At 31.7% G+C, this 15,356-nt stretch overlaps 1 protein-coding gene across 1 annotated transcript; it reads right to left on the bottom strand.

Moving 5' to 3' along the window:
- Window positions 1-5,312: 5,312 nt before the first annotated feature.
- Window positions 5,313-6,635, bottom strand: LOC149496312 (TRP-like ion channel protein (Protein of unknown function, DUF599)). The gene is made up of 2 exons (XM_089721109.1): window positions 6,348-6,635; window positions 5,313-6,085 (listed from the first exon to the last, which is right to left on the bottom strand). The coding sequence occupies exons 1-2, from the start codon at window positions 6,507-6,509 to the stop codon at window positions 5,519-5,521; spliced, it is 729 nt and encodes a 242-aa protein (XP_089577235.1). The 5' UTR covers window positions 6,510-6,635; the 3' UTR covers window positions 5,313-5,518.
- Window positions 6,636-15,356: the final 8,721 nt, after the last annotated feature.

The raw sequence follows: 15,356 nt of genomic DNA, 5'->3' as shown, positions 1-15,356 counted from the left end.
GATACCAAAAAAAAAATTTTGAATTTATAAATTGAGACCGATTTGCGACCGATTTTAAAAAATTGCGACCGATATTCTGCGACCAAAGTTGCGACTGAATTTCCAATTAAACCACGACCAAAATTTGCGACCGCTTTTTCAATTTTGCGACCGAATTATCGGTCTCTAATTTGCGACCGATTTTCTCATCGGTCGCAATTGACATTTGCGACCAGTGATTTTGCGACCGACGTTTGTCGGTCGCAAAGTATAAATAGCGACCGATTTTTGCCATTTTGCGACCGATTTGTCGGTCGCAAAATGGCGTTTTTTTTGTAGTGTGTCCCTCATTGCTTTCATCATTCTATAATTGAAAGGTTTGAATTTTCATTAAAAAAAAAAAAAGAGAAACAAGAACAAGGAAAATAGTCAGCATCTTATCTTCTCATTTTCAAACTATGTGAGACTATTCCCGAATATTGATTGGTTACTTATCATGAGAAGAAAAATAAAATTTATATCTAATAATTTACTCAAAAACTGAAAATCATTATCAAACAAACCAAAAAAGAAATTAAAAAAAAAAAAAAAAAGCTACTTATCATCTTATCTTTTGACTTTCCAAACTATATGAGATCAATCCTGCACTTGCTGAAAGATGGAAACTTCACCATCTCATTGGAAGAAATTCTCATCTGGGTTAGAAAGGGGAAGAATTTGACAACAGTAGAAATATAAGGTTTGTTTCAATATTTTAATAGCAATTTTAAAATGTAATGATGATCATTAAATGTAGGATATTAAATTTGAAACGTTTAAGGAAAGTAGGAAGGTGAAGACTTGTAATTTTGAATTTGAAATTTAAAATTCTTGAAATGCTTCATTCTACATATATGTAATGTAAATTGCATGAAATATCATTGAAAAGAGGTGAAGAATTATGCAACATTGAATTTATAGAATTAAATTATGATTCCTTAAAGGGAAGTTACATTAAAAAGGACAATTTTAAATGAATTAAACTTTCATTCATTGAATGATGTTAAATAGAGAGCCACAGTTTTATGATTTTTTTTTTGGTATTATTAGGAAGGTGTATTTTTGAAACACATGGTCTATTTTTAACATTTTTTAAATTATTAAATTTTTAAAAATACCATATTCATAAATATGTAAATTTAAAAATTTAGACGTTGTATTTGTTTTTCTATCATCGCATATTTGATTTCTACTAAAAAAACAAATAGCATATTTGATTGAATTTTAAAATTAATAAAAGTATCCATATATATATATATATTTGTAAATTATGAAAATTTTTTAAAAATGTAACTGAAATATTTAAATTTCTTATATGTCATAACTGAATGAATTTAAAAATCATAAAAATCATTGAAAAGTAAAGATGGGATAGAAAAGGTGGATAAAAAGAAGAGAAATGGTCAAAATTTTTCTAAAAATAATAAATCGCTAAAATATTAGAAACCTTAGTTTTTTAAGAAAAGTGTGACATTGGTACATAAAATATATATATATATATATATATATATATATATATATATATATAATCATATATAATAAAAAGGAATTATGGATGCTTTTGGAGAGTGAAACTCTATATAATTTGAGTATTTTGTATAACTTAGTTAGGAAAGATTAAAGATTTTACAGAGAAAATGCCTCCCTTACCTCACTCTAATTTATGGATGTTAAACATAATAACTCTTTAAAGATCACTCTTTAATTATGGCCTTTATGGCTTTTAAACACAATGGCTTTTGAAATTCTCTTATTATAGTTTTTATGGATTTTATATAATAGCTCTTTAAAAATTAGCTTCTCTAATTTATAAGTTCAATGACTTTTAAACACAATAGTTTTTTTTTTGTGCTCTCTCTTATTATGATTTATGAATTTTATGACTTTTATAGCTTTAAAAATAATGGCTTTTAGTATTTTTTTTTTTTCTGAACAATTCAAAGCATATATTATAATTATTTTTCACAGCTAGCCCGAAGCCAATACAACAAGCCATATCGATTGGTCTACCATTTCCGCCTTTTGTCCCCTTGCTTGGAAAATTTTGGATTTTAAAATTAAATTTTATGAGTTGTAAATTAGAAAATATAAGTCCTGTATTTATGATTGTCGTTTTTGTAAATTAAAAAATATAACTGATCATATATTTATGGTTATCGTTTTTGTTTTCAACGTTGGTATAAAAAATAATTAATGAATAAATATTACTTTTTACTATTATTTCTTGATCTTTCATGATGTTTACGCTTTGTAGACCAATTGATGCTTAAGAATCAATTACAAGAGTACATGCAAAAATCTTCTTTACAATTACCAATAATCAAATTGTTAATGAAGGACATCAACATGCGTCTAGATTTAGATCAACTATGATAATGGATGGAGAACAGTACACTTCTCCAAATACTTTTGCACATAGAAAGGAAGCTGAGTAAGATGCTGCAAGAGTTGCTATAGAATGTATACTAAAAAAGATGAAGGGTGAAGGATGTTCCAATTCATGAGGTTTGTCATTTTATATATTACGTTAGTCAAATCTTTAAATGAATTAAACTTTCATTCGTTGAATGATGTTAAATAGAGAGCCACAATTTTATGGTGTTTTTTTTTTTTTTTTTTTTTTTTTTTTTTGGTATAATTAGAAAGGTGGATTTTTGAAACACATGGTCTTTTTAACATTTTTTAAATTATTAAAATTTTAAAAAAATACCATATTTATAAATTATGTAAATTTAAAAATTTAGACGTTGTATTGTTTTTCTATCATCGCATATTTGATTTCTACTAAAAAAATAAATAACATATTTGATTGAATTTTAAAACTAATAAAGTCTATATATATATATATATATATATATATATATATATATATATGCAAATTATGAAAATTTTAAAAATGTAACTGAAATATTTAAATTTCTTATATGTCATAATTGAAAAGATATTAAAAGATATTAAATATGGATAAAGGGAAAGGAAGAAACTAATGTGATGGGTAATCCTTTATATAAAATTAATAAAAAAATGTCACTTTTTTTGCTAGAAAGACTTAGTTGTCAGGCGGATGTAAATATAAGGGATTGTTAATTAATATTGTCAAAATATTAGGGATGAGTTGATTAATTTGATCAAATGTTATGACTAAATAGTTATTTTCCCTTGGATTGAAGAGCAAGTAAATCATGTTTTACCATCAATATTAAGAAGGCTTTGAAATTTCCTTAAAAGTTACATAACAAAAAAGGAATAAAGGTGATTTTGGCCTATGAACTTTTCTAATAAAATAAAAAAAGGTTAGACTTAATCTTTTAGGCGAATTTAACCTTTAAATTTGTTTAAAATGATTGAAAAAGTCAGATTTGACTTTTTAGGCTAATTTAGTCTCTAAACTCGTCTTGATTTTTATAAACGGATTCAATTTAACTTGATTGGCTTTTATCGTTCTACACTAAAAACATACAAATCAAACTTGTTCAACACTTCTGAATAGAAGTTTTAAAATCTATATAATGGTGATTTTATATAAAGGCACCATTTCTATTAACATAGTAAATTTATAAAACATGTAATATTGTAATTTAATATGTTCAAAATGAAAAATTCATAGATTTCATATGCATAACCTAGTAATAAATGTTAGTTTTTAAAATGTTTAAATATAACACTCAAAATCATTAATTAAGATGATTAGGAGACAAGTTAATAGAGAAGCTCATACTCTAGCTTCCTATTCATATGCTTGTTTTTAATTGTGGAAAAACATCTATCAATGCTTGTTACCTCTTTATAATTCATAATGCACTTCATATTTCTTCATTAATTAAGAAAAATAGGGGGACAATCTACTTCAAGTATCATTTTTTTCTATTCTATATTTAATATTTTAATAAATTATACAGCTCGATCCCAACTATAGTTTTAATAAATGTTTATATAAGGATTCTCACACGAGTACAGTAAAGAATCAAGGGCTAAATTGATCTAAAATATTAAATGTTATCTTTTTAATCAGTTTGAACAAGTTCAACGGTTCAATTAACTCAAAATGTTGAATTTAATTTTTTTAATTATTTTACACGAGTTCAAGGATTAAATTAATCGAAAATGTCAAATCTAATCTTTTTTTTATTCTGCTAAACAAATTCATTGGTCAAATTAACCTTTATTCCAACAGAAATTATTAAACATCTATTATTATGGTTAGAAAATCATTGCCATAAATTTAAAAGAGATTTAAAGTTTTTTTAGGAGTTATATAGGAGAAAAATATTAAACATTCCAAAAGAGTTTTACTTGTTGTCTTCAACAGTTTTTGATTTGATTATTGTTTCATCTATTAAGTTTTAATGGTCATCCCTATATCAAGCCAAGAAGAAGAAGAGCAAGGCCATTGAAATGCTCGTAATTAAGGTAACTACATCTTGAGTTAATCGATTTATGAAATAAAAAAATTACGAATATATCAATTACTTATTTTATTAGCTTCCTAAGATTTTTTTTTATTTTATTATTTTAGTATTATTTTTCTCTACATATATAGCTGAGATGCAAAGAAGTGCTAACTTAGGAGGGATGAAGGAGAAGTTTATTGGCCGATAAAAATTGGAATCAAGGTGACAAAATCTTAGAGTTATGTGCTATATATATAATTTTAAAGAAATTCATATCGTGTTTTTTTTTTTTTCTGATTTATTGTAATAGTATTTTATGTGATATTTTGATTAGCAGTTTTGATATTCATAGGTTACTTTCGGTTTTCAGAAAAGGGTAATTTAATGAAATTGTTCTTGATTTTGTTATAATTTAGGAAAATTACTTATTTTCTGCGTAAAAACTTAAAATTAAAAAGACTTAAAGGATTTTATATCTACACAACTCGTACGTATACGACCAGTTTTATGGTTTTATTAAATTGTGACACATTATGTTAGGATTAATGTATGTGTAAAGTTTGAATCATTGGTGTAAACCAATGGGTCAATAGTGGAATTAATGGATCATAAAAATATTAATAATACATAATTATTAAATAATTATTATAATTTAAAATAATTATAATGCAATAAAAAATAATTAAAAATATACAAAAAAATTAGTTTAGACCAATTTAATTTGTGCAGGTCAACTGGTTCAACTATGAATCAACCAATTCAATCCGATTTCGATTCTCCTCTTTAAATGGCTCAAAAGCAAAACCAGTTTGACTGTGAAGTTAAATATGGTTTCAAGTTATATTATACAAAGAATTTTTTTTCCACTAGAAGAATATCATATTATGACACATTTCAGGAACCTAACAAACAGTTTGTCTTGGTATGCAAACTTCAACTTAGTATTAATACTAGTAATTTGTTCCGTACACTATTAAAATTCCCCAAATAAAAGAAACAGAAAGCTCTAGTACAACTATGCAATGCAATTCAATTCAATTCAACTTTTGTATTGAATTGAATGCAAATTGCAAGGACAAATGAGCATTATTCGGTTCTAATAATAAGTCCTAAGTTAAAATTTGATTTTGGATCCCAACTTCCTCGTCTTCATTGTGGTGTTCAACTGCCCAGCTACACTCAAATGTGACGTCCAGAAAATAAAGCAGAAAAACAAGGACAACGCAACACAGAAACATAGGAATAGGCCCAAAGATCCATAAAAACAGAGGGAAAGAGAAGTAGAAGGCACGTAACCCTAATGACCAAAAATAGCTACCCTTATTAACAGATCTCGCTACATACTCCGCCGTCAGATGGTGGTGGTCGTGGTTTGGGGACATTTTCTTGAACGGAACGTTAATTAGAATACTTGCATGGCTATAATACCTTATGGATTGCACGTTGAGCAAGAACGCCAACAAAAAACATACCAGTATAGAGAAGAATTTAATGGATAATTCCATTTCACTTGTATCCCCATACTCAAATATCCAAGCTGATCGACTGCGGGTGCCGCTTGTCATTAGGACGGCAATTACTGAACTGAGCATTATGGCCGTCGATGCCAAAAGGGTTGATGCCATTATGTTGTTTCTCAGTGTTTGCACCGCAAGCACTCCATGCTTGGTCGAGTCCTACACATCACCAATCAATTTTATACTTATTTTCATAACTTCTTTCTGGATTTAGCTGTTATAAGAACAAGTTTATCGGCCATTAGATTTTAAAAGGAATTGATTATTGGATTTATAGTGTTTTGAACCTACAAAAACCTAATCAAATTTAAAATCCATGTAGAAATGGAGAGACGAATGAATGATTTACAAGATTAAATATGCATGATATGATAATTGGAATACAAATAAATGATATTGTTTTCATATAAGAAATACGTACCTCCATCATGGCGCGAACCCAGAAACGGCGATTGATGGCATTGACACCGATAATAGTCTTGGAAGGGTGGTTCAAGATTCGGTAAAAGAGCCATATGTGGTAAGCCACCATGACAGCCAGTCCCAATGGGACTAAAGTGTAATCAAGAAACTTCTTCTCCATTGATGATGATGAAGAAGATGAGAAGAGAAAAAAATCTGACTTTCCTCTTTTCCTTTAGTAAAATGGTTGTTATAGGGAGAGAGAGAGAGAGAGAGAGAGAGAGTGCGTTTGTGTCGTAGGTGGACTTTGTAAACTGGGCTGATGAGTCACGATAAAGCCAGAGGCTTTTTATAAACGTGCAGCTCAGATTCTGAGTTGGTAGTTGGGGTGGACTTTGAAGCCTTTAGCCACGCATACCACCAATTTACCTCTTTTTCTGGGAAACTACGCCGTTTTAGTTTCCATAGGACCCACCCCTTTCAATGAGAAATTTTAGTATGGATTTGGCACATCAGATACATTGACATTTAGCCTTGATAAAGAAGAATACAGACTAAAAAGAAACAAGATGAGGTTTAGATGAGTACTTTTAGCTTTTGGGGAAACTTGAAAAGAAACAAAAGCCAAAGCATTTCAAACTTTCTGCAGTAAAAACCCAGAGATAGCTATAATAAGAGTGCGTGTGTGCTTTGATAGAGATATACTATTAACCATGCATATGTAATAGTATAGCTATGGATGATTTTCTATTGACAATTATTTCTTTGTATTTCATTGGAAATTTGCATTAAATAAATGTTATTAGCATATGAACAATAATTGTGATTAGTACATTTTGTATGTATTTAATTGGACCAAGTAGAGAATGGATGTTTAGTACTGACTGTTAAACATATTCTCTAGGACATTAGAAATAATGTTTATTGTTCTTAATCTTGATTTATTTTAATATGAGCAAACATTGATTGTCTTGTGCTTTGATTCATTAAAGGGTGAGTTTCATTATTGGAATAATATTCTCGGTGAATTGGGCAAAGATTTTTTGTGTTTGTGAAATATTAATTAATGATAGAATCCATGTCTCGGTTTAGAGATTGATGATGTACTTTAAGTAAGCTTATAAGGTTTCATTGTGTAAACCCTGCAGGTGGATTTTGAATCCGACACATGAAATAAGTTGAGCGACAATCTTAAAGTTATATTGTGATTTAAATAAATTGTCAGTAAGTTATTTAAATGACAACATCTGTAATCTTAACGTGGGGAACATTATTTTATTATGTTGTGGAATTGTAAAATAAATAAGGAGTTCAGTCATGAGTTTTTAGTGGAATAATTCATGAGTAATTATAATAAGAATATGTTGGTCTACATAGGTTCTTATTATAATTAGTAGCCTGATTTATTTTATTCCTGCGGTCCCTGTAGTGCCCGAATTATTTGGAAAGTTAAGGTTGTATTAAATAATAGATAAATTATTTAGTTTTAAAATAATTGATAATTATTTTAATTAAATAATTTTTTATTTAATTTATTTTATATTAAAAAAAAATCTTCCTATCGAAGAGAGGTTTTTTAATATAAGATTGGAAAACCCTAAGAATAAATATACGCACGTTATTCTATTCTCTGCCACTCAGAGAGTTCCAAAAGAGAGATAATTAGGGATTACTGCAGAAGATCGTGGGTGACTCCAAAATCTCTGGAAAGAAGACCGGTGAGCGATTCTGCGCTTCAAGAGGTCAGTTTATTGATTTGTTCGATAATATTTTTAGTTTGCCTCATATGGTTTCGTTAAGGGTTGTTTCCGCTTTATACCCGCTCCCATCAATTGGTATCAGAGCCATACGAAACTGTATGATGGTGGCTATTTTGTCATGTTTCAATCGTGTATCTATAATCTGTTTTGATTGTTTGATTGGTACATGGTTAAGAGAGCTTCAAGAGTTTTTGAAGGACAGTAGCACAAAAGTGCAGTAACTGATACAATCTTTTTTTTTTTGAAACTGTGGTTTTTTAATGGGCATTAATATATAAAAAATATATATATATATTGGGTTTTGTTTCGATGAAGAAGAGAGGGGCAAGAAAAGATAAAATTTGGTTTTTATTTTGAAGATCAGTAGAGGGGCAAAGAAAAAAAAGAAAAAAAAAAAAAAAAGGGGCAGCGGCGTTAATGGAGGTTGAAGGGAAAAGGGGCGGCGGCTAGGGCTTCTTCGTGAAGAAGAAGCTGCTGCTTGCCAAAATTCCCGTCTGGTTCATCCATTTTTTAAATTTTATATTTTGACCCCTGATCTTTAAGTTTTTATTTTTTTGACCCTGAATCTTCTATTTATTATATTTTAACCTCTAGACTTTAATTTTTTATATTTTGACCCAGAAAGTATCAGTTATTCCGTTTTGGCCCCCTGGAGTTATTTAAATTATAAAGTGACCCTGATTGTTTCTGATTTTATTAAAATTGCCTAGACTATTTTCGGTTTTTGCAATTTTGGCCCAATAGTTTCTGTTTTATGCAGAATAGTCCAAATAAGTTCTGAAACTTGCGAAATGGCCCAGAATTTTTCTGTTTTTGCAAGATAAACCCAGAATGTTTTAATTTTTTTGCATAAATAGACCAGAACACTAAATTTTTAACATTTTCAACCAAAAATGTTAATTTTATTTGCAAAATTGTCTTAAAAATATATTATTTTGCAATTTTGATTATAATTAATTTATTTTAATTATATGAATTAATTTGTGAGTGGTTTTTTATTACTTTCTAGTTGTAATTATTTGCATTTCTTCCCCATCGGAAGATGTCATGTTTTAATATAATTACTGAACTAGTCTAATTTGTCTGTATTGATTTAACTCTCCATCTGAGTAAATTAATTAGTGACATGAATCAGATGTAATATTTTCTCACACATTAATGTTAATTTAAGAGGCATGTTATCTCCCATCGAGTAGTATGTGCCGGTCTTATCTAATTATAATATGCAAAACATGTGATTGGTTGAATTCTCCCATCGAGGTTGCTATTCATGAATGTTGTGAATGTGTATTTTTTTTTTCTTTTGAATTGTGATATCAATGTTGTATGTTTGCAATTTTGATTTATTCAATGTTTATTATTGATATGCTAATTTTGTTTAATGCATGAAATAGAAATGGCATCATTCAGTCCCCTTGCAAACATCTTAACCCAAAACAAACTTGAGGGTCCAAACTATGTTGACTGGAAGAGGAATTTGGACATTTTGCTTACTGCTGAGGAGTATAAGTTTGTGCTTACTGAAGTTTGTCCTGAAAAACCCGGTGAGGGTGCCTTTGAGGAGGTCACCAGAGCTTACCAGAAATGGGTTAAAGCTGATGAGATGGCGCGATGTTACATTTTGGCTTCTGTGTCAAATGTTTTGCAACATCAGCATCAGAAGATGGACACAGCTTTGGACATGCTCGAAAATCTCAAGGAGATGTTTGGAGATCAAACTAGTGCAGCAAGGCAAAATGCACTGAGGGAGATTCTTACTTCCAAAATGGAGGAGGGAACTCCAGTTAGAACTCATGTCTTGAAGATGATGAGTCTTCTGAATGACATGGAGGTTCTTGGTGCTGAGGTTGACAATGCTACACAGATAGAAATGATCTTGAACACTTTGCCAGCCAGTTTTCAGCAGTTTCGTTTGAACTATAACATGAATAAGATGGATTTCACTCTGTCTAAGTTGCTGAATGAGCTGGTGGCTGCTGAGACTATCATTAAGCAAGGAGCTGCACCTGTTGTGCTTAATGTTGAGCGAGGTTCTTCTTCTGCCCAGAACAAGGGTAAGAAGAAGAAAAATGCTCACAAGACTAAGCCTAAAACAAGTGGTGCATCTACTAGTGCAAGTGTTGCTGTGAAAAAGCCTAAGGGTAAGTGTTTTCACTGCAAGCAACCTGGGCACTGGAAGTCACAATGTCCAACCTGGTTAGCCAAGAAAAAGCAAGGTATGTCTCTGTTTTATATGCTGATAGTTGAAACTTGTTTAGCGGTGTTGACTACACTCCAATGGTGTGTAGATTCTAGAGCCACTAATCATGTCTGCAATTCATTGCAGGGGTTTCAGGTAACTCGTCAGCTAAATAAAGGAGATGTAAGCATTTTTCTGGGAGATGGCACAGAAGTTGCAGTTCTAGCTATAGGAAATGTTTCTTTGAATTTTGAGAATAATAGAACATTGTTTTTGAAGGATGTTTTATATGTACCTTCAATTAGAAGGAATTTAATTTCAGTTTCTAGTTTGAGCAAGAATGGATATTCGGTTTGTTTTAATGAATTTTATGATGATTCTGTCGTTATTAAATTTAGAAAACAAATGATATGTTCTGGCTCAATGATTGATGATCTTTTTATTCTCAAAGTTTCACCTGAACTGCAAATTCCTAATTCTGAAGTTAATAACTTTGATGTCATTGTTCCATTGAAAAGAAAACGTCCTATTGAATTTAGTCATACCTATTTATGGCATTTAAGGCTTGGTCATATTAATTTAGATAGGATTTCTAGGTTGGTCAAGGATGGACCATTGAGTTCATTGAAAGTGGAGGCACTACCAACCTGTGAATCTTGTTTAGAAGGTAAAATGACTAAGAGGCCTTTTCCTATAAAGGGTAATAGAACTAATGATGTACTTGAATTAATTCATTCTGATTTGTGTGGTCCAATGAGTGTCCAAGCTAGGGGTGGTTTTGAGTATTTTGTGACTTTCACAGATGATTACTCAAGATATGGATACATTTACCTGTTGCGCCGTAAGTCTGAATGCTTTGAGAAATTCAAAGAGTTCAAGGCAGAAACGGAGAAACGACATGGAAAATATATCAAGTCGTTATGGTCTGACCGTGGTGGCGAATACCTCTCTAGGGAATTCATTACTTATTTATCAGAACAAGGAATTACTTCACAGTTGTCTGCACTTGGTATGCCACAACAGAATGGTGTAGCAGAAAGAAGAAATAGGACGCTTATGGAAATGGTTAGATCAATGATGAGTTATTCAGATTTGCCCATTTCGTTTTGGGGGTATGCCATAGAAACAGCAGCATATATTTTGAATTTGGTTCCATCTAAGTCAGTACCTAAAACTCCTACAGAACTGTGGACTGGGCGAAAGCCAAGTCTAAGACATGTTCGGATGTGGGGTTGTCCAGCCCATGTGCTGAAAGGGAAAGCAGATAAGTTGGAATCAAAAATAGACTTATGCTTCTTTATTGGATATCCTAGAGGAACGAAAGGTGGTTTATTTTATAGTTCTCAAGATAAAACGGTCATTATTAGCACCAATGCACATTATCTTGAGGAAGACTATATTAAAAACCATATTCCCAAAAGTCAATTAGCCTTGTATGAATTGAGAGGAGAAAATATACCAACTAGAACCTTTCCAATAGAACAACAACCTAAACCATCAATGGTTGGAGCTGACATTCCATTGCCTAGTCGTAGTGGAAGAAATGTTAGTCGACCAGTAAATCAACATCAGCCTGAATATTCAATACCTAACATTTCACTACCACCTGAAAGTAGTGGGAGTTATGTAGAAACTGAAGTGGCAGCTGTTGATCCAAATATACAGGAGCACAATGTTGGGGCTTCTAACATTTCATTGCCTCCTGGTGATGATAGACATGTTGAAGTTCCAGAACATGATCAAGATGTAGTCCCACCAGTCATGGACTTGCCGGCTTTACAGCCACAGCAAGATGAAGGTGTGATTGCAGAACCTGTAGTACTTCGTCGTAGTGGGAGAATTAGACGACCACCGGTTCGATATACACTTTTGGGAGAAGCTTTTGATAGAATCCCTGAAGAAGTGAATATTGAACCTGTCTGTTACGATGAAGCACTACAAGATAAAGATGCTGATAAGTGGCTTGTAGCTATGAAATCTGAGATGGAGTCCATGTACTCTAATCAAGTCTGGGAACTTGTAGAACCACCTGAAGGGGTTAAACCCATCGGATGCAAGTGGATCTATAAGAAAAAGAGGGGTATAGACGGTAAAGTGCAAACTTATAAGGCAAGGCTTGTTGCGAAAGGGTTTACTCAGAAAGAAGGGATCGATTATGAGGAAACTTTTTCACCGGTAGCCATGCTAAAGTCTATTAGAACTCTTCTATCCATTGCAGCTCATTATGATTATGAGATTTGGCAAATGGATGTCAAGACAGCTTTCCTAAATGGAAGTCTTGATGAATGCATCTATATGAAGCAACTAGAAGGTTTCATAAACAATGGACAAGAAAATTTGCTTTGCAAATTGAATAGGTCCATTTATGGGCTTAAACAAGCATCTAGGTCATGGAATACTTGTTTTGACCAGGCGATTAAAAGTTTTGGCTTTGATCAGTGTCATGATGAGTCTTGTGTGTATAAGAAATGGAATGGTAGTAAGGTTGTTTTTCTGGTACTATATCTGGATGATATTCTGCTTATAGGGAATTGTGTAGGTATGTTGAATTCTGTCAAAGATTGGCTATCCCAACGTTTTGATATGAAGGATTTGGGAGAGGCTGCTCATATTCTTGGGATTAAGCTTATGCGAGATCGCAAGAAAAGGATGATTGGCTTATCTCAAGCACTTTATATTGATACCATTCTTGCTCGTTTCAGCATGCAGGATTCCAAGAAGGGTTTTCTTCCCTTCAGACATGGAATCACTCTATCTAAGGACCAATGTCCTAAGACACCTGAGGAGATAGAGAACATGAAGGCAGTTCCATATGCTTCTGCAGTTGGAAGCCTTATGTATGCAATGTTGTGTACCAGACCTGATATCTGTTTTGCTGTTGGCATGGTTAGCAGATTTCAATCTAATCCTGGGCGAGAACACTGGACTGCAGTCAAGCATATAATCAAGTACTTGAAAAGGACTAGGGATTATATATTAGTTTATCAATCTGACGATCTTGTACCCATTGGGTATACAGATTCGGATTTTCAGACTGATAAGGACTCTCGGAAGTCAACCTCTGGTAATGTTTTGTCTTGGGAGGTGGAGCCATAAGTTGGAGGAGTATTAAGCAAACTTGTGTTGCTGACTCCACCATGGAAGCTGAATATGTGGCAGCTTCTGAAGCTGCAAAGGAAGCTGTATGGCTTAGGAACTTCCTTATGGATCTAGGCGTAGTTTCTTCAGTGCAATTGCCTATTACACTTTATTGTGATAATAGTGGGGCAGTTGCAAACTCGAAGGAGCCACGGAGCCATAAAAGGGCAAAACACATTGAGAGGAAGTATCATTTGATACGAGACATAGTTCAAAGGGGAGATGTGGTAGTGACAAAGATTGCATCGGAAAACAACCTGGCAGATCCTTTTACAAAAAGCTTACCAGCAAAGACTTTTGACAGTCATGTAGAAGGAATGGGAGTTAAAGTTATAGATGCATGGTTATGAGTCTAAGTGGGAGATTGATAGAGATATACTATTAACCATGCATATGTAATAGTATAGATATGGATGATTTTCTATTGACAATTATTTCTTTGTATTTCATTGGAAATTTGCATTAAATAAATGTTATTAGCATATGAATAATAATTGTGATTAGTACATTTTGTATGTATTTAATTGGACCAAGTAGAGAATGGATGTTTAGTACTGACTGTTAAACATATTCTCTAGGACATTAGAAATAATGTTTATTGTTCTTAATCTTGATTTATTTTAATATGAGCAAACATTGATTGTCTTGTGCTTTGATTCATTAAAGGGTGAGTTTCATTATTGGAATAATATTCTCGGTGAATTGGGCAAAGATTTTTTGTGTTTGTGAAATATTAATTAATGATAGAATCCATGTCTCGGTTTAGAGATTGATGATGTACTTTAAGTAAGCTTATAAGGTTTCATTGTGTAAACCCTGCAGGTGGATTTTGAATCCGACACATGAAATAAGTTGAGCGACAATCTTAAAGTTATATTGTGATTTAAATAAATTGTCAGTAAGTTATTTAAATGACAGCATCTGTAATCTTAACGTGGGAAACATTATTTTATTATGTTGTGGAATTGTAAAATAAATAAGGAGTTCAGTCATGAGTTTTTAGTGGAATAATTCATGATTAATTATAATAAGAATATGTTGGTCTACGTAGGTTCTTATTATAATTAGTAGCCTGATTTATTTTATTCCTGCGGTCCCTGTAGTGCCCGAATTATTTGAAAAGTTAAGGGTGTATTAAATAATAGATAAATTATTTAGTTTTAAAATAATTGATAATTATTTTGATTAAATAATTTTTTATTTAATTTATTTTATATTAAAAAAAAATCTTCCTATCGAAGAGAGGTTTTTTAATATAAGATTGGAAAACCCTAAGAATAAATATACGCACGTTATTCTATTCTCTGCCACTCAGAGAGTTCCAAAAGAGAGATAATTAGGGATTACTGCAGAAGATCGTGGGTGACTCCAAGATCTCTGGAAAGAAGACCGGTGAGCGATTCTGCGCTTCAAGAGGTCAGTTTATTGATTTGTTCGATAATATTTTTAGTTTGCCTCATATGGTTTCGTTAAGGGTTCTTTCCGCTTTATACCCGCTCCCATCATGAGTGAGGAGAGGAAGATGAAAATTCTGTAGATTAAGAAGGAAGTACAAAAAGGGCTGCATGAAATTGTAACTGGCACAATAATAAATTTGCAGAGGAAGATATAGAGAGAGAGAGAGAGAGAGAGAGAGAGGTGTTTGTAAACTGTAAAAAATTCAAAAAAGTAGCAAGTGAGTTGAGAGATGGTAGAGACTAGGGAGATAGAACTGAGAACTGAGAAGCAGCAGCCACTAGGTAGTACGAGCTTTTGCAGTACTTCTCTGCCACTGTAAAAGATAACATGGAAAAAAACCATAGCCATTTTCAACTTTAAAACTTACTTTGATTGTTTTTATCCTAATGATCAAAGACAACATTTTTTAAATTAATGTATCGGTTTAAATAAATACACTCTCAGTTCCATTGATATTGGCAAAATTAATAACCTATTTACGTTTTTTTTCTTT

This window comes from Jatropha curcas, chromosome 5 (genome assembly GCF_041381405.1).
Source record: "Jatropha curcas cultivar XTBG-Jc1 chromosome 5, XTBG_Jcur_1.0, whole genome shotgun sequence".
Lineage (NCBI taxonomy): Eukaryota > Viridiplantae > Streptophyta > Magnoliopsida > Malpighiales > Euphorbiaceae > Jatropha > Jatropha curcas.
Note: the sequence above shows the minus strand (reverse complement) of the source record. Positions and strands in the feature narration are given on the sequence as shown.